This window comes from Pempheris klunzingeri, chromosome 6, assembly GCF_042242105.1.
Source record: "Pempheris klunzingeri isolate RE-2024b chromosome 6, fPemKlu1.hap1, whole genome shotgun sequence".
Classification (NCBI taxonomy): domain Eukaryota; kingdom Metazoa; phylum Chordata; class Actinopteri; order Acropomatiformes; family Pempheridae; genus Pempheris; species Pempheris klunzingeri.
Genome location: NC_092017.1, coordinates 26,990,591 through 27,010,628, shown reverse-complemented (window position 1 = coordinate 27,010,628; position 20,038 = coordinate 26,990,591). Strand labels below are relative to the sequence as shown.

Sequence of the window (20,038 nt, the reverse complement as noted above, 5' to 3'; positions counted from 1 at the left end):
GACAGAAGACCACAAAGGGGAACAGTGTGGAGAGGAAAGTTACTGAAATGAGCACATCTAATGCCTGCACATCCTTAAAGCAGGGATCTGAAAATATGAAGGAAAATCACACTACATGCAGAGGATGAGAAAGTACAGCTGGTTGTTGTATCTCCATTAAATTGTATCTTGACAGAGTTACTCATTGCCTTGACTTTAATTACTGTGATACCTCATTATACTTTACACGTTGACCTTTTATGGCCTTAAAGGCTTCTAGGTGTGCTTCATAATCCTGAACTTGTCGGCTTGTTCTGTCTGCTTGGCAATCGTTTGTGCATAAGTAGTAAATTCAAACGTAAATTCGTTTTGAAGCAGCAGTAAACATTCAAAAATGATCAGCCCATTACTGATGCTGAGGTATTTGGCAAAAATGTACTGACATTTGATTTTGTATGAATTTGCTAGCTCAAAATGAGAGCTAGCTTAAATGAGTTCTCTTGCTTGCCGTCTATTTTTCTGCCCCTCTTTTTGGGCTTGAATGTCAGAAGTTGACAAAAAATGTATCCTGTGTAGAAAGAAAACTCCTTACGTCAGTTTTTTGTCCCGCACAGAAACAGGTAACATCACTTTCTTTCTCACCTGAGCCCTGCCCTCTACAAACCAGTGAGAAAAGCAAAAACAACTCTCATGTAAAACACCTAAAAACTGTTCTCAGCCTGGCAGGAAATATGTGTACATGTAGGAACCCTGCACTCAGAGGAAGAAGCTAAGTGAATAAATTCACTAGACAACTACAGTGAGACCACCTACTTAAAAAAAAAGAAAAATAGGGAGTAATGGGGAGTCGAGAAAAAGGGAACTTTGGCTGTATAACATTAATAGAGAGGTCACAAACCTTAAAAAGAAGATTGCATTACGTGATTAAATTATTCAGGACAGTTTATAAACGTCCAACAAGTTCCCAACAAGACCCTGAACTCATAAACCCTCCCCCTCATGACAACAGCCATGCTCAGGGTCCAGATAACCCTGCCCTGACCATAGTGACCAACCAGTGACCAACCCCCCCCCCCCTAACCCCCCCATCCGTCACACAATCCCTGCTCCACCATGTGTCCATGTCCGTGTGTGTGTGTGTGTGTGTGTGTGGGACATAATTAACATGCCGAGCGCTCCACAGACTCTTTGCTCGTCTTCCCACGTAAACGGCAAACCCCCAATGATTATTATGGTAACACGTCAGTGTGTGCAGACATATGGAGGAGAGCTGGGGGGGATAGGGTTTCTATCATAGGGTCGGGGGTACAGCAGGGTGAAGGGGGGGCAGCTATCCCAGCATGCTCTCCAGCTGACAAAAGGTGAAGATTTATGGAGTCCCTCCTAACGGCCCCTGACTTTCCCTTCCCTGTTACCAGAACGTGCTTTATGTAAGACAACAAGACCCACGCAGGCTGACACACACTGATTAATACAACTACAGACACAGCTCAAGAATAAGTTTGGCCTTTGCTCTTTTGCTGTTGAGTTTAGTGAACTTTCAACATTGGAGATGTGTTATAAAAGGACCATTGTGGTGAACTCACAGTTTTTAGGGCATCGAGGACAATAAACAACAAAAACATTACTGCTGACTATTCTGCAAACCACCCTGCAGTGTTATTATTATTTTCTACTTTTCAGGCAGCCACTGTTTTCCATTCAAATACTGTGTGAAGATCAAATGGAAGACTATTGAAACTAAAAAAAAGTTTTCATTCCATCACAATGACTGTTGAGTCATTTCTGCCTTACATGGATGAGTACAGCAGAGCAGACTCAGTTTAGTGACATACTTCATACATACGTCGCAAGAAACTATTCCATTTTATATAAGATTTGGCTTATGAGCATCTGTCTACATGATCTAAACATGTGCACTTGGTGTGAATGCAGTCCAGTTTTGGCTAATAAGGTTTTGCCACAGCTCAGGTATTAGCACTAGTATTTTAAAAAAATAACTTGCAAAACGTTCCAACAGTTAAATATCTTTAAAAACCAAATCATTGCTGCCAACAAGCTGCAGGCAGTCGACCACCTCATGAGGAACTGGGCATGTGCCTGTTAAAATACTGGTCTACCGTCAGGATTCATACCTACGTCTAAACACCGCGACAACTTCCCAGCCAAGCCATTTACCAATAAATGACACTGGCATCGCCCGCCATGTGTTCTCAAATAATTAGTAGGGCTGTGCCTGCATCCTGTTAGGTTTCTGATTTATTCAGACAGCCTGGCACATGGGCCACTCCTCTGGATACCAAGAAAACATTTACCAGGGAAGGAGTCACAGTCATTTCAGGCTAAAGTTTCTGGGCTCAATAGTATTGATTACACATTTCAACACATGCCGTTCATCCCAACTCGCAGATATGTGGGATAAAAGCCCCTTGCCATGATGACAAACAGCACTCTGAGCTCATCCTGGAGTTTAATCCATCTTGTACACACCATAAGACTGATGTTTTTAAGGGAAATATGTAAAAACCTGTTGAAAACCTTTTCAACAAAAGTCATCCAGTGATTGGACCAGGTTTAGAAAAGTGTTAGAAGTATTCATTACTCTGTTTGTGTCCTCAGGGCAAGCAGGGTCCATCTGCATGTTGAGCTCAAATAAGTCAGGACTTTAATTATGGCCAGTTGACAGTTTGATGAGAGTCCATGGAAGGAGGAGGGGTCTTACAGCACAGATGGGGAGGAGTTACTCATGTGGACATACTATAGGTGTGGGGGTCGGATCACTCGCATGCACAGCTCCCCGGGTCCTGAGAGGTTAATCAAAATGCCAAATGTTACCGTGCACCGCGGCACGGAGCTATACTGAGCCCGTCCTGTACAAGACACCATCTTACATGAGAAACTGAATCATTCACGCAACCGAATAGCCATACTGTTTATATATAGGCACAAGATAAATGCATGCACAAGTACAAGCTGCTTTTTCTTCTCAATGCTAAAGCAAACAAACAACAAACAAACAACAGCAGTTTCTATCTAAATCATTAAGGCAATGCAACAATTCTGGATGTGTGAATTGTTTGCACGTGTGTGGGCGCACATGTCCTGCAAAGCTCCTGTATGTGTGTGTGTGACAAATGGTGACAGATATAAAAAGAAAGGAAGAGAAAGAAAGCCACAGACAGACAGACAGACAGAGAAGACAGAGGTCCACCTGTTTGACACAGAGAGCCTGAGAAAGTGCAGAGGAATGAGCAGAATGCCAGAGTGCGTGTAGTTGTGTGCGTCTGTGGTTGTGTGTTTGAGTGTATGTGCACTAGGTTGAGGTCCACACGGTGCAAGTGTGTGTGTGTGTGTGTGTGTGTGTCATCCAACTGATAACACTATGGGAGCACTGGGGAATGGCATTCAGAGAACGGTATTTAGAAAAGCAGCTGATGGGAGAATCACACACACCAACACACTCACTCTGACAAACAAACTATTAAAATCATTTGCCCAATAAAAAGTTCTCAGAAAGATCAGCATACACATATATTAGATATAGAGTGACGCTTCCAATGTGCATATAGCAACACCAGCTGTGTCCAAACAAACAAACTGCGAGTTAATGTCCTCTATAAGCTGCCTGTGTGTGTGTGTGTGTGTGTGTGAGAGAAGAGGAGTGAGTCAGTGAGAGGAGAGTGCAGGACAAGTGGGTGCGGTGTGAAGGAAAAGTGGGAGAAACTGGAGCAAGTGTGAACCAGAGAGTGATGCAAATAAATAAACAAAAATAAGCAAACGTCCGTCTTGCCAGGATGAAGTCAAAAAAGGGAAACTGGGTGTCAGAGTGCAGTTCAAACTCCTTACCAAATGTTTTTAGGCCAAAAAAAACAACAGCCTAGTTTCTTACTTCCTGGACAATGACATGAAGGAAGGATTTGTACCCACTAACAAACAACTGTATTCTGGTAACCCCACATCAGTGAGCAAATCTGAACTGGTTTGGAACCTCTCACTCCATTTTCATCTCATTCCAAAAGTGGGACGTTAAGAAATCAGAAGCACAGCAAACACGTCTTTCTTATCAATACGGGCTTAAAGTGCAATTGTGTGTTCTCGTAGAGGAAATCTACTGTCCAGTTAGTTTGAGACAGCAGAACGTTCCACATCAGCTGGTTGTTTTATAAGCAGCACTTCTCTGTCAGTCACTGGATCAAACGGTTGTGATTGGCCTAAAACAGATCAACTGGCTAAGAACCAAACTAAGGATGTTATCTGATGTGGCAACAGTAGAGTTAGAGTTACACCACTTATTCTGCACAGACAGCAGTGCAAAATAAAGTTTTCTCTCTGTACAATTTACTGTTGACCTTCTGTTTCAATGTGCGGCAGGAAAGTCAAATGTTCATTTCAATGATTTCACACTTAAGCCTAAGATGTACAGGCTGCCTCGTGGTGCACTGCATTATTTGTATCAATTAGTGAGCATCAACCTCCCCGACCTGGAGAGTCGGGGTGCATGTTTGCTGTGACATACAGCACAATAACCAGCAAAGATGCACATCAACATATTGATGAGTCCAGGATCACAATGAAAACCACGGATGGCGTTTTATTTGTGTTGCTTTTTATAACACATCATTGTAGTGTTTTTTTTTTTCTTTCAGAAGCTGCAGTCGGCAAATTACTTCAAATATCTGTCTGTTCTAAAGCAGACAAATACACATTTTCTTTCTAATAACTTTCTAATGGTATCTTGTATGTAGCAAATCTCAGAGTGTAACAGGGGAACGGGCACCGACAGAGCTCAAAGGCACCAGGCATGCAGGGAAAATGTAGAACAGTGTACAGTTTTACAATCATTGCTAATAAAACAGACAAAATAGACCGTCCTACTAAAAACAGATGAGTGAAGGCACTGTTGCTGCTGAGTGGTAGAAACATAATAAATGAATTGAAGTCTTGTGTGCTTTGATTAGTGCTCAGCATGAGCTGCTCCACTTCATATACTCACTTTTAAGGAGAGGATTTCTGAGCTCCTCAAATTATTATACAGCAAGGTACAGGCCCCAGTCTGCTGATCTGTGTTTGCATCTGTCAGTATGTATGTAGCAGTGGTGTGTACATACACATCAGTGGACAAGTGGAAAATGTCAGTGAGAGCAGGGCAGCGATGCTGAGCAGCACGTATGATTTATGGGTGAAATAAATGGGATCGCTGTAGGCACGGTAAAAGGATCCCTGAAGGGGGTGGGGGAAGGGGGGGTGTCTTTTGTGGTGGTAATGGCCTCCATGGCATCACGGGGTGGGGGGTTAGGGGGTGGGGGGCCCAGCATGTTGGTAAGCTGATGCTGAGAGAGCAAAGGTGGCAGCAGTGCCACTGTAAGAGAGCCACTCAACAATCTGACCCCCCTGTTTTATGATTTACATTAACAGGGCCGCGGACCTGCTAACAAGTAAAACTGGACGAGCCAATGGATACATCCACTTGTAAATCCTCAGTCTGAGTAATAAGAGAGAGTTAGGCTGTAGTTAGAATGAAGACAGCCCTGCGTTGAAAAAAACAAAACGGTCCGCAGCAGTGATGGTGTGTTGTTACAGGTAACTGTGAGAAGACCAACAACACACTACAGGTCCACGTCCTGTCTGAGTAACACATCTAGAAACGCTTTGTAAGTGTCAACATGTGTTGACCAGAGACCAAACCAGAGACCGGATTTTGCAATTCTAAGAGTTATCATAGCAACAAACATTTTGTCCTCTGTCTTGACAGTAGTAATGTAAACACACATCAGTAACATAAACCACTTATGAGCCACTTGTGGTATCAAAGAAGAAAACTGTCGGATGTAAAACTTGCAGAGCTACTTCCTGGTTCCATATTGAACTAAGTTACTTGATGGTTATATTTTAAAAATAATAATAATTAACGGCCATTCAGAAAGTAATCCAATAATGAAAATAATTGTTTTTTGCATCTAAGAGTTATGATTCATTTCAATATCCTGTAAAAAAAAAAAAAAAAGTAATTGCATGATGATTTGCTGCCATTCGTCGTACATTAGCTCTTTAAATTTTAGTTTTCAAAGATTTGCACATTCAGTTGAATTCTCATGACATTACAGCTCAGACCCAGAATAAGATTGTAGAGAAAATGCCTGCAGTCTGCAGAGTGATATACGGGAGTGGGCTTAAAAAAGTCACAAGGCATATTAGCAGAGCAGCGGAGGCAGCTACAGAGAGGAAGAAGAGTGAGCGAGACTGGAGGAGAGAGATGGTGACGGAGGAAAGAAACCGGAGTGAGATAGAGACCTAAAGCGCTCCAGAAGGCTGTCACAGGGGGCTGCAAGCCGCACGGCTCAGCACTCTTCCTCTCTGTGTTCTGTCCGTTCCTGACATTTATCTGCTTTATTAGATTATCTGGGCTACATGGCTGTCTCCGGGCACATGCAAGCACACACACACACACACACACACACACAAACACAAACGTATACATTCTCTCACACACACACACAAACGTACACACACACACACACACCCCTCCCGATTCATTACAGCCCTAACTGCTTACTTAGGATTATGCTCTCTTTAAATTAAACCACAGATAGCGGGCGCCTCAGAAAACACCCTGCCCCGACATGCGGAGGAGAGGCTACAGCCGGCCGTTGAGGAGGAAATTAAGACACATTGTTTGCAAGTGTACTATCATGCATGTGTGAGTGGTCATAAGGTTGGTTTTTAACAGGCTCATCTATAAGGACTCTGCTTCCCATCATTAGTAATTCAATTTGCTCTTTATTAGCAGCTCTTATCAGAGGCGCAGACGGCCACGAGCAGCTCTCTTCACTCCATCTTCCTCTGCGCTCACCCCTGCTCCACCTTTCCCATGTCTCTGATTCTGAATCCCTGTCTTTTAATTAGAGATGCTCGTGTTCCGTGCAGGTTCCCACATGGAGTGAAATACACGGAGAAACGGTGGGGAAGAAGAGAAGGAGGAATGTAGGAGGTGTGAGAAAGGACACTAAAGAATCAGAAAAAGGGATGCAGACAGACAGACGCAGAGCCATGGGGACGAATAAAGCCTAATGTTAATAGTGATGGCTTTTCTAATGTCTTCCGACTCCATTGAGTATGGGAGATTACACCAAGATGGGCATGAGGCGTGTAGGGTACGCGCAGAATGACCGGAGGGTTGGAGGGGCAAGAGGAGGGAGGAAGGGGGAGAGAGAGGTGGGGGGGGAGGGGGCTGTAAAAACAATGATTGCTTTCCATCAGGTTAGGCCTATATTCTACAGTTCGTTAAAACAATCCAATTTGCAAAAGGATAATTATGCATTAGCTCCTTTTTATCTACTGGAGGGAGAGCGGTGCCAGGGCTTGATAGCAGTGGCGCTGCCTGCCTCCACCTCTGCAAATTACCCGCTATCGGCACTTGTTCGCCATCACGGCTGAATTGGGCAATCAATTAACCTCCCCCCTCCTCCTCTTATAGTCTGCTGTAAGCCTCTCTCAGCAACACAAAGCCCCCACAGGGACTACATGGGTGTGTGCTGCTGCCCTCTACTGGACACGGATGTAACTGCTGCTGTCACAGCTGAAGGGCCAATTACCTGAGAGCTTTGTTCCAGTTCCACACTACATACCAGTTATAAGCAAGTGTGTGTTCACACTGGTTAACTGGAGAAAATTAAAATCAGTATGCAGGACGTAAAAGCAGCTCCAGGAAGGTCTTGGAAAACCAACACTGATTGTTGATTGATTCTTTGAAAAATCTTTTTTTCCTCTTTGTGAATTACAAATGGCAGCGTCATTTCAAAATCACAGGTTGACTGAACCCTCAGCATATTTACGACATCATTTCCTATGAGCACAAAACTGCAAATCAATGTTCTACAAAAACTAGTATATAAAGTAGTAAATACTAAATACTCTACTAGCATGGAGTTGGCTGCAGACTGGGAGCACTGGGGAGGGAGACATGGTGCTAAAGTTGAGGGAAATATAAACCAAGAAGAAAATAAATACTCAAAAGAATCAAGTGAGAATCTACAGAAAATCTTTGTGGAAAAGCCCAAAGCGCTTTGATGATGTTGTGCAACCACAGACAGCACAGACTGAGCTGGATGATGGTCACTGATGGACAGTGAATCATCAGAGCACCACCAAACAGCCTCAGTGTAAAATGCTTATGAACTGTTATGAACTATTAGCTGCTGTGGGTCTTACTGTATGGTTGCTGAGATCCACATGCTTGTGAGTGAGAGAGAGAGAGAGAGAGAGAAGGAATATTAAAAAATGACTACATGGACTACAGACAGATTGGATATGCTCCCTCTTAACCGTGTAATGTTATTTTTTTATGGATGAGCATTTGGCTGATAGCTCATTAGAGCAATCAGTCACACCGAACTCATGACAGAAAAACAGTGTGGAATAAAATGCCCTGAATGAAACTGAGCGATACAATAATGAGAATTATCCTTTGCTATAGTCGTAAGTGTGTGTGCTCCTTACTTGTCCTTAATAAGGTGGGGGAGAGCCGCCTCAGCTTGTGTTTACCAAAAGACACAAGCTCCCTGGAGGGAGTCCTCCTCACCCCTGCGGGACTCCTGGTCGAGCTGTGGATCCGGCCCCGTGGGGAGAACTTTACTGCTGACGGGCTGGTCCCCTTCTCTGACCCACCTTCACTGTGGTCACAGGACAGAGGGTGAGAGGGGACAGTAACACAATTGTGGCTACGATCAACTTAAGCCAGTGACACAGAGAACAATCTATTTAATCTATGTAGCTGCAAACATCTGTCTGTCATACTTTGCTGCCACCTTCTGGCAAAAGACGGTTACAGTAAAAAAAAAAATGAAAGGAGCATAATCAAAGAAGGTATCAGAGCAAAATTCTATCAAAAGACTGTAAATCCAACCATGTGCACACCTCCTTTACTTACCTACTAACAGACCTCCTGATGATTTTCATCCTGCTGCGGAGCTTGAACCCACCAGGGGAGGAGGAGGGTGTGAGGGAGATTCGCTGGCTTACAGATGAGGAAGCAGCAAGCCCTCCTTTCACTCCTTTGCTGCTTTTTTCTGGCGTCCAGTGGAAGGCAGATCTACGACGGGCCACTGTTGTCCCTTCCATCACTGATGTGGAGGTGCTCGGACCTCCAGCCTTCCAGCGGTAACGGCTACTCAGCGAGGAGATGTTAAAGGAACCTGCAATTCCCTTCTTTATCTTAGCAGAGGGAGCAGAGACCGCTCGGTGTTTCTTGGTGGCTTCTCCCTTCTCCAGAGCTCTGTGGGAAACAGTCAGAGCTTTGGGCGACAGTGATTTCCGAGATGTTTTAGCTTGGGCTCCAGCAGTGGAGGAGACCCATTTATACTTGGAGATCTTGGGGGCTACAGTCACCGGGCTTAGCTTTCGAGGTAACTTCTTGGCAGGGGTTCTCTTACTGTGGGCAAATAAGGAGGAGCTTCCACTGGCAACTCCGGCTTTAGAGATCAACGTTGCAGTAGTCACAGCTTTCCCTGTGGGGGAGGAAATGGAGCTAGCTTGTTTAGGCTCCACTCCTCCAACATTCTGGCTCTTTACCCAGGTGAACTTGGATTTTTTCAGAAAAGCTTCACTGACTTGGCGCTGGCTGGTGAGAGATGTGGGGTTAGCGGCAGGTTGTTTTGATACTTTAGACAGAGCAGAGGCGGCTGGTGCAGCTTTCCCGGCCGTAAGAACCGATGGAGTTGTTGCAGTAACAGTCAGTTTAGTCTCAGTGCTGGTTTTACTTGTCAGGGAAGGTTTGATTTGCACTTGGCAGCTGCTGTGTAAACTGGCTGAGGGGTCAGCCTTAACTGAACAAGGCACTTCTACTCCACTGACTTTCTTTTCTGGCAGGACTCCATCTCTCTTATCAGCCTTCTGCTGAAATCCTTGAGTCTGTGTGTGAAGAGTTTCATGTTGCAGGCCAGTGCCAGTCGAGCTTGGACCTCCTTTTTGATCTTCACGCTGAGACAAAGGCGCCTGTGTTTTTCTAAGAGTAACTGTGGTTTTTTTCTCCGTTGCAACTCCACCAATTCCTGCATTGTCGTTTATATGTCCATCTGTCTTCTGTTGAGGGATCCCTGATGATAAAGTGGCAGTTTGGTCTCCATCATCCCCTCTTCTGCTGTGGGATCCAGACTGATGAACAGAGGAGGAGGCAGAAGCAGAGGGGTGTCCAGCAGAGGACTGGGGGTTCTTGTTTCTCAGCGAGTACGTTTTCCTCCAACCTCCACGGCTGTCAGGAGCGTACGGCCTCCCCCTGGAGCTGTGAGGATGGATGGCAGACGTGCTGTGACCTCTGCCTGTGGCTGATGTCGATGTCGCTCCTGGATGCCTCTGCTCATCTCTCGCAAACGGGGTGTCGCCATGGACGCTCTTATGTTTGTTGATGAGATCTGGGAATTAGAAAACAGTTATTTATAGTTGTATAATCACGTCTAAACTGACAAACAAGCAAAGAGTTAGTTCTCAGTTTTTTGGCTCCGTTTTAAGATGAAAAGAATTTAGTTTGTGGTGTTCACAGTCAGCGTCCCTGTTGCTCTGGAGAACAACAGTCAACAGGTTTTACTGGGACTGAAAACCCCCGTTTAAACTCAGTTTCATTTGCTTCCATCAGGTTGGAGGATCTTTTGAGGAGATAACCCCCAGTTTGTGTAGCTTGTCCGTCTCTTCTGTCACCCACCAACACTGTGACCTCCTAAATGGGACAGACAGCTAAACACCACCAACTGAAATCTCAGATTATTTGTCATCTGTGAGGCTAATCTGTTGATGAACCAACCGTTTGCCGTTAAACCTGACAGTTGACCAGTTAGCTATATTGAGCTATCTGGCACAATTAGCCTGTTTTAAGCTTTAACTGGGTATTTACTTCGGATGAAAGTTGAATATAGAGATTATTAGAGACATGTCTCTAACATGCAGCTCGGTGTAAAGAGCAGGTAAAGACACCAGCGTGTTTCTAGGTGGAGCTGGAGGAGAAGCTAACGGTTAACGTCCGTTGATTTAAACTCTTAAAAACGGCGGCCCCGCGTCCACACGACGGCTCAGCGTTAAAAGGACGCAACAAATAAAATCTGTTTTCCCGCCCGCCTGCCACCGAGCAAAATGTCAGCACTAAAAAAGCGAGATTTACTTTGTAGAAGTTCAATTTGCCTCTTCAGCGCTTCTCTCTCCTCCATGTTTACAACCGAGTGGTTTCGTCATCAAACCCGCGACGAAAACTGTCCTTTGAAGATGACGTATTTATATTGTCCAATCACAGAACGGAGAGAATAAATAACGTTTAGCCCTCAGCTTTGTCTTTCAGGCTGAGACGTCATTAAATAGATGAGAAATGTGATTTATGTGATTTTATTTGACTGAATTAGTCAGTAGGATTTTATGCAGACTAGTAGTTACATTATGTAAATTGTAAATTTTATTCAAGCTGTGCTCATTTACACAGTAATTGATTAAATAAAAAGATAAAGATAACATAACATAATGCCTTTACATTCAATAGTCTGATAGAAGCTGAAGAATTGCACATGTGAACAAGTTAATGCACAGAATGAGTTAGATTTTGAAGCGCTGGAGCCTCCACGAGTTTTCTGTGATTTCTGCATGACCCAAACCCAGAGGAGGTGGATTATTTTCTGTGTCCTGCTACGGTATTAAAAATTACACAACAACAACAACAGTTGCCAACATTTCTCTGGATAATCCACAGATTATCCAGAGCTTCTTGCAAAGAAGCAGGCCCATAGAAAACTACTGAAAGCTCTGTGTGTAGTCCTAACTAATGACTAGAATAATAGTTTTCTACTGAGCACTTCACATTTACGTATCAGCTCTGGAGAAGGAGCAAAAATCACTCTATGAGAAACAGTTGCTAGGCTTTAGTATTTTCTGTGAGTCAAGCCTCTTCTGAGTGTGTAGATTGTGTATATTTATGTTTCATCCGAGGTGTATTCTGTGGGAAAACACTTCTTCTTTTCTTTTTTAATTGGAAACCATAACCAAATTTAAACACTGGTTGCCTGTCAGACCGCGCTGAGGGCTCCCTCCTGCCCACTAGCCTGCCTGCCTGTCAACTGATTTGAAAACAGCGTCACAAAATCTCAAATTCTGCTGCCAAACATGATTTAATCTGATTGGAAGAGGCGCATCATTACTATTGATAAATTATTTGAAGAGTCGGACTCCTCTGGAGGGGAGAGAAGAGCCGGTGACGCCGCTGAGCAAAGAAATGAAACAGGAAGTGAAACTCACGGCAGCTGGTTTGGACTTCAACCAAAGACTGTCAAGATAAAACAGAAAGCAAACTTTGAAGCTCTTCAGCAAGGTAACAATAACTCTTGTCGCACATCGTCGAAGAAGTAGGAAAACAATCAGATATGGTTTTTTTACAGATTAAAGTTATTCACTGACGTTACATTGAATGTTTACTGTGATTTCCGTTTGACGTCGCTGACTAACAGTTGTTGCTAGTTAGCTAGTTAGCTAGCTAGCTAGCTAGCAAGAGTGTTTAGATAGCTTGATAACAGGTGTTGTTATTGTGCTAACACCTGTGTATGTACTCTGTGTGTGTGTGTGTGTGTGTGTGTGTGTGTGTAGTCTGTGTGTGTGTGTTTCTTCACAGTGCCCTGCCACACCATGACTTCTACAGACCAGAACCTGTACTTCATCATAACAAGAAAACCTGACACCCCAGGACACATCAAGGCCGGCCGCATATGCTACCTCAGTAAACACAAGCACAAAACAGAGCTCAGAAAGAATCATCCCCAAAAGTTGCCCGTCATCGTAATGGACTCGCTTTCAGAATTAGATTACGGCCTGGAGGTGAGCAGCATGGAGGAGCTGAGTCCAGAGGAGGCTGAGCTGCTGCAGGCCCTGCCTGAGGACGCTGAGAGGCTGAAGTGGTTCAGAGAGAGAGACGCTCTTCGGACAGCACTAGGACTAAAGGAGGGCACCTCAGTGACTGTGGACAAGGAAGGAGAGAGGCTTGGAGGCGTCATCCGCTACATCGGAAGACTGACACAGCCGTCGTATTCCTCTCCTCTAACGGGAACGTTTTTTGGCATTGAGCTGCAGGTGGGGCTTGATCTGACCATGCATATAGTTTTGGTTTACTTTGCTCATGTTTTGAGACATGCATCTCAGATATTTCTGCCTCAACACTACAGAGGTGAGTGGAATTGGGTTTGTGATGTTCACATACAGGTAGATATTGTGTTTTGCAGCTCACATTATGTATGTAAACAGTGTGTAAACAGTTTATTTTGCACACAAACTATCTGTGTAACAAGTAGAGTATAATTCACAGAGGCTGTGTGGCTGCGAGCTGTGCTTCTCCCATCACTGAAAATGTACATTAAAAACTTAAGTGGGGACACTTCTTTCCATGTCTCTGTTATTTAGGGTAACCCACAGAACATAGTTTATGTTCAACACCACATTTAATTGTATTTTTTAGCTTCTCAAACAAAGATCTAGGGTGTGGAGGCAGAAAACAGAGAGATGGACATGTCAAAATGTCATTAAGTGAAATTCAATTGGCCTGGCTGACATATTGACCAATGATAGCTTTGTACAGATACATCAGATATATAGGTAGCACTAACCTGCAGTACAGACATGTGAATGAGGTAATTCACAAACACTACAGAGAAATGCAAAGGCATAGTTACTTGTGTCTACTTTAAAATGTCCCATTCAGTACATAACTTTGTCCATTTTTAAAAATTAGTGTTCCTTAGAGTGTTGAAGTGATATTAATTCAGAGGTGCTGCTGTGCTTCTGTCCCCCAGGGGAAGGACAAGGGGAAGGGCGATAATGATGGACGCTACCAGTTTAAAAACTTCTTCCCCTGTGCGAAAGATTGTGGCACCTTTGTCCCATTCTCCAGAATCAGACCTGTGCTTCCTCACTCAGCCTCCATCCCCAAGCTCTCCCCACAGGCTGACAGTGAGCAGCTAAGCCCCGGGGATAGAGTCACTTACTTCACCAGCGACAAATGTCGTCATGGGATGGTGGTGGACGTGCAGGAGAAGGACGGACAACATATTGTCAGGATCTCCACAGTAAGTGTTTTCCCCTTAACATTATGTTTTGAAATGCAGAATTCCTCCTTTGACTAAAACTAGTTCCTAATATCTGACCAACTGTGTTTGCTTTTTTGTTGATTTATTTATCTTTGCAATGATAAAATTGGCCCAAGTTTCCATATTTTGTTGTGATTAACATTAAGAAGGTCTTGAAAGTCTTGCTGGAATTGTTGAAGTCACCTTTTCTGTGACTCTCTGTGCTGCACATCTCTAATTCTGTGTTGGTGTCTTCAGGACACCGATGAGAATGGAAAAAGAGGGGGAGAAATTGAGGTTCCACTTCAGCTGGTTGCCAAAGGGGAGGTGCCTGCAGGTTTGAGCAGCTCCTTACATGATAACTGTGAAGCTATTTCCCACATTTGCAATAAATCTGACCCAAACATGTTCTTCACTGTAGAACCAGACAGAATGGACGTGGATACCTCGCCGGTGGAACCAGACACTGATGATCTGTACATGGATCTGAGTGTGAACTCTGTGGTACAGGTGTCCTTGGGCACAGGCAATTCATATGGAATCATCCGCTGGATCGGCACTCTCCCTGGTCGTCAGGAAACCATGGCAGGACTAGAGCTGGTAATATTTGTGCTGGCATGCATCGTGCTATCGGTGTCCTGTTGTTTTTACAGTTGTTCTTTAACGACATTCTTCTGTGTGTATCTGTCACCAGGAGGAGGAGAATGGAGTGAGTGACGGCACCTTCAAAAAAGAGCGTTTCTTCACATGCCCCCCCAGGAGAGCTCTGTTTGTGAAGCTCGGCTCCTGCAGCCCAGATTCACGATTTCAGAGCACATCGGCCAATCACAGCGAGAGGATGTTAAAACTGGAAGGCACAGGTCAGGTCTTGAGTGACTCCTTGTTCATATTTTAATAATAATAATAATAATAATAATACATTTTATTTATAAAGCACTTTACACTTGGAGGTACAAATCTCAAAGTGCAACAATTAAAAAACACAAGACATTTAAAAAGCAACAGCATTTAAGAACGCAGCCTAAAAAACAACATAAAAGCAGATAAAACAACATAAAAGCAGAAAAGCAACATAAAAGCAGATAAAACAACATAAAAGCAGAAAAGCAACATAAAAGCAGATAAAACAACATAAAAGCAGAGTGCTGTTTCCAAGGAAGGTAGGTCGATTTCTGTTATGTTGCTGTTTGCTGACATGCACGTGTTCTTTTAGCTGAGTGGGCTGTCAGTGCCCCCTTGTGGACACAGTGTAGAGTAGAGTAGCAGATTGTTTTCAGTCCCACTTGGCTGATTTTGATGAGTTTGATTAAAATCCTGCTGTGAAAGAAAACTAAATGCACTATTTCAGCCAAAAGCATGTGAATACGTGCACATTTGCACATGACGCCCACATGTGGTTGCTGTAGCTGTCGTTCTAAAACCAGTGGGGTCGGGGTCAGCGATCTGTGCAGGCCAGTAAGGTTCCTCCACAACAAACAATTTCTTTATGGGGGATTGTTGTGTTGAAACAGAGAAGGAACAAACACAAACACGTTAATGCTGTGTTGATAAACAGCCAAGCATGACCAGCTACACTGACGCACTGCTCTGCCTCGACTGTGCGTCAGTGGTGTTCAAGTGCTCCTTGACGTGGTTATGTCCTAATGAGCTTGTGAACCATATTAACATCAGCGCCTGTCAGAGCACACAGGAATGTAAAGGGCGGGTGTGTGTGTGAGCTGGCTAAGTAGCACACTGTAATAATCATTTATGTGATGTGTGTGTGTGTGTGTTACCATAGAGAGAGAGACGGAGCACCACACAGGGAGGATGGAGAATGTTCCTCCTATCAGCACGGAGCAGGTTAACCAGATTCTGATTGGACGAATGAAGGGGATCCAAGGCCACTGCAACTCCTGCTACATGGATGCTGCCCTCTTTAGGTGTGGATGACGAACATGTGACAATAAGTGATATTTTTATTGTCATTGGAACTGCTTTTATCCCATTAACTGCACAAATAACATGCACTATCTTCTAGAGTTCTAGAGTTCTACAGTAATGCAGATGCAAACACTCATCTTCTTAGTGTTTTTTCATATCCGCTCATGAAGGCAGTGCCTTTTTCTGGCTGTTAATTATACATTTTGAAATGCTGAGCATCCCTTTGCTTTGCAAATGGTCCGTGTGTGCACTATTGTTTATTGTTTATTAACATTTTCAAGCTAGTTTCAGATCTCTGTACATCTCTGGTATATTTCTTTTATGGCACAGTAAACTGAGGGCTTGCCGCGAAGGAAGCCAAATTAAAAACCTTCATTTTGTTTTACAACGTACTGTAATGAGGTGGCTTTTCACATTATAACTCTTGTTTCCGTCTGTGCTTTCAGCTTGTTCTCCTGCTCCTCTGTGTTAGACTCCATGCTGTTTAAATCAACAGAACCTCAAGATGCCCCAATCCAGAAAACCCTGCTCTACGACATTGTCAACCCTCTACGCAGGTGTGTTCTTTTATGTGTGCCACAAGCCCCCTCATTACTTTTGTGGTAATTTAATAATGTATAAATACTCTATGTGTCGTGCTCTTTGTATGCTGCTTGCAGTAAGGGCTTTGTGGAGGGGCGCCACATCATGAAGCTCCGGCAGCAGCTGCAGAAACACGGCTACAGTCACTCCTTCACCACTGATGAGAAGGGTCAGTTTAATCAGGAAGCCTCTCAAACAACTGGTTTGTTCTTTTGGTTGAACGTGACTGATGAGGCCGTTCTCCCTCAGATCCAGAGGAGTTCCTCACTGTCATCATGCACCACATTCTTGCACTGGATCCTCTTCTCAAACTGTACAGCTGAGTGCTATTTCCCACAATGTCGTTTTGATATAATAGAGTTTTAAAGAAAGTCGCACACACGCTTCACATTTCTGTTTCTCTCCCGTTTAGCTCAGCGGGGGGGAAAGTGCAGGAGAGTTACTGCTATCAGATCTTCTTGGACCAGAACCACAGCCTGGTGCTGCCCACAGTGCAGCAGCTGCTGGAACATTCCTTCTACAGTGCAGGACTCAAGCTGGCAGAGGTGAGGTCACATGGATTTACATGTTACACTCCTCAAACATGCTCAGTAACCACAGCTGTGATGTTTGAGCAGTGATTAGCACTAGCTGAGGCATGATGCCCAGCAAAGATTTAAATTGAAAGTTAATTAAACTGTCTATTGATTATATTTCAATGAGACTAAACATCCTAATCTTTGCATTTTCTAAGCTGTGACAACAATGAGCACATCTGGTACACTTGGTACTGTTTATAGTGTATATTTCACTTTGTATTTATTTCCCTGCAACACACAACATTTTGTACATTTTTATTTTGCTTATTTATTTGTTTGTATTCATGGTGGTGGTCACTTTAATTCTATACTACTGTAACACCAGAATTTCCCCCCAGGGATCATTCAAGTATATCTGTCTATCTATCTATCCATCTATCTATCTTTGTTTAAGGACCAACATACTCCCACCTGCTTTCCCTCTCTGTGTTGACTCTCCAGTAGATGGCTCTGTGAGTTCATTGTAGTGTTTTCTGACGTGTCGTCTTCTCATTTTATTGTCTTTTTACAATTACAGGTGCCCTCCTGCCTCATCCTCCAGATGCCTCGCTTTGGGAAGAAATTCAAGATGTTTGATAAGATCATTCCGTCTCTGGAGCTGGACGTGACTGACCTCCTTTCTGAAGGTAGCGATGCACACACACACACACACACACACACACACACAGCACACTAGCATGACTGAACACAAATGGACACAGTGAATGCACCACGTGCTGTGTTGTTTCAGGTCCTCAGCAGTGCATGCTGTGTGGAAAGTTGGCCCAGGAGGAGTGCACCGACTGTTTCAAAGATCCTCTTTTTAGTCAGACGGGGTTCAAAATCTTCTGCAAGACGTGTTCATCTCAGGTGTGGTTTGTATCTAACACTGTCTGGACACCCGAGGCATTTTGTCTGTCTGTAGCATAAAATTAAGGGCTCAGTGAGTATAGAGGATATAGACTGACTGTTATCACTGCACCTGCTCTGACTGAAGAGGTAGAGCTTTGTTACAGAAAGGAAACTGACAAATATCTTAATAAGTAAATCACGATCTACTGATCATCAGACACCAGCAGTCTGAGGATATGGCCTGATCAAAACACCTCAGTTAGCTTCTGTTCTATTTAACCTTTGCCAGTTTATAGGAAACTATGGCTGAATTATTGAATGAATGAATGAATCTGTTTGTGCAAAAAATGTTTCTTAGATTTTTGGGATTAGTTCAGTATGTAGTGCTAAAAGTCTTTTGATTTTTCATCTTAAAAGTTTGAATAATTAAGAGGAAAAAAACCAAATATTCTCCCATGAAAATAATTATCAGTTGCAGCACTAACTGCGTGTGTTTCTTTTGTTTTTCAGGTGCACTCTCATCCTCAACGTCACTCTCATCAACCAGCGCCTCTGGAGATCCCCGTGGGTTACTTAGGCCGTGGCGTTCCTCAGACTCTGACCAGAGACAAACTGGAGCTGTTCGCTGTGCTTTGCATCGAGACGAGTCACTACGTGTCCTTCATCAAACACGGACCAAACAGCCAAGACTGGATCTTCTTTGACAGCATGGCAGACAGACAAGGTGAGTGGACTGTTGCGATGCATTTTCTCTTTGTGCATGCACTCTTTGGCTCAGTTGTGCGTTATGTTCAGGGGAGAGAGACGGCTTCAACATCCCAGAGGTTCACGCCTGCCCCGAGGTCGGCACGTACCTGGAAATGTCTCCCGCTGAGCTGGCCGGTCAGGTGCCCCGTGACATGAAAGGTGTGGCCAAACGTCTCTTTTGTGACGCCTACATGTACCTGTACCAGAGCACCAGCATGTGTCTGTATCGCTGAGGGGAAACTTCACGGCACTGGAAAACCCCACAGCTCACTCACTGCACAATATGTTGGGAAAACAGTCTTCTTGCTTTTGCTGTTCATGTAATTTCCCTTTGCTGGATTGGTTTGTTGTTCTTCTCAGAATGTGTGAAAGTACACACATGAACATTGAAAGCGTCTACATGTATATAGAGTATATATATAATTTTCTGCCCTGATACTGGAAACGTATTATGCGGCTTTAATAATTTATAACATTGTTTTACATCCTTAAAGATGTATGAAATTCTGACATAAAACCGATGTTGCTTGTTCAATAATTTTGCACTATAAAGACAAAGACATGTGGCACTGTAATATTAAGATTTTGTAGTTTACCGTTTCAACTTAGGGGTTAGATAATTATCTTTAAATGTTATATTTACAATTTTTATATTGAGAGTGAATGAGGTTTTGCTGATATATCTATCTAAGACAGCTTGGTAATGGTTTCAGATGTCACAATAAATGCCTCATCTTACTGTTGTAACCTCAACGTCGCTGATCTGCTGCGTAAGATCAACATTTCTGACTATGGAGGCTTGAGGCTGGTGGACCAGTTACTTTATATGTTTCTGTAAAGTTTGTTCAAATTCTTTGAAATGTTGGATATTAGAAATGCCACCTCAGGAAATGATATGTTGCTTTTTGATATGAAAATGCTCTCTTGCGTCTTTCTGCATCCGGACTGATGTGATGTTTGGGATAACAGTACAGTGAATGGCAAAGTTGGGAAAACTGCATTCAAATGGTAGAGCTCCAGGCTAAACTTGTGGTCTTTTCTGTTTCTACTCCATGTTTCTTTCTACTGGTTCTGATGTCCATGAATATAAAGTAATAAAATATATCCCAGGTCTACACATTACATGCATCTTTACTGAAACACCAGGAGGTACATTTCTATACATAGATGCCATTTACATGACAGATGTATGCAGGAAAACCACAAAGAGACAAAAAACAAAAAGAATATTTGATGTTTTCATGCATTAACTACCAGATCTGGGCTTAGAGATGCTTTCAGCAGTCGTCTGTGTCCACTTCTAACCAAAGTCTGACGCCA

At 43.5% G+C, this 20,038-nt stretch overlaps 2 protein-coding genes across 3 annotated transcripts in view; one reads left to right on the top strand and one right to left on the bottom strand.

Annotated features, from left to right (window-relative positions):
• The window catches only part of zc3h3 (zinc finger CCCH-type containing 3), a 55,675-nt gene extending 44,487 nt beyond the window's left edge, over positions 1-11,188 (bottom strand). Inside the window, exons 1-3 of the mRNA XM_070832398.1 lie at positions 11,126-11,188; positions 8,906-10,385; positions 8,476-8,648 (exon numbers count right to left, since the gene is read on the bottom strand). Of these exons, the coding sequence (XP_070688499.1) occupies positions 8,476-8,648; positions 8,906-10,385; positions 11,126-11,171 (1,699 nt within the window). The 5' untranslated portion in view covers positions 11,172-11,188. The remainder of the gene's footprint in view (positions 1-8,475; positions 8,649-8,905; positions 10,386-11,125) is intronic.
• A 946-nt stretch (positions 11,189-12,134) lies between these two features.
• cyldl (cylindromatosis (turban tumor syndrome), like) lies at positions 12,135-19,835 on the top strand. Of its 2 annotated transcripts, XM_070832371.1 has the most exons (15): positions 12,135-12,316; positions 12,589-13,068; positions 13,785-14,057; positions 14,316-14,394; positions 14,479-14,657; positions 14,752-14,917; positions 15,838-15,979; positions 16,427-16,537; positions 16,640-16,731; positions 16,812-16,875; positions 16,975-17,107; positions 17,658-17,766; positions 17,871-17,989; positions 18,482-18,695; positions 18,767-19,835. In XM_070832371.1, exons 2-15 carry the CDS (start codon positions 12,628-12,630, stop codon positions 18,949-18,951), a joined length of 2,307 nt encoding a protein of 768 aa, XP_070688472.1. In that variant the 5' UTR covers positions 12,135-12,316; positions 12,589-12,627; the 3' UTR covers positions 18,952-19,835. The 2 variants fall into 2 exon arrangements, with proteins under 2 accessions (XP_070688472.1, XP_070688473.1); XM_070832372.1 differs by lacking the exons at positions 12,135-12,316; positions 12,589-13,068 and adding an exon at positions 13,112-13,162.
• Positions 19,836-20,038: the final 203 nt, after the last annotated feature.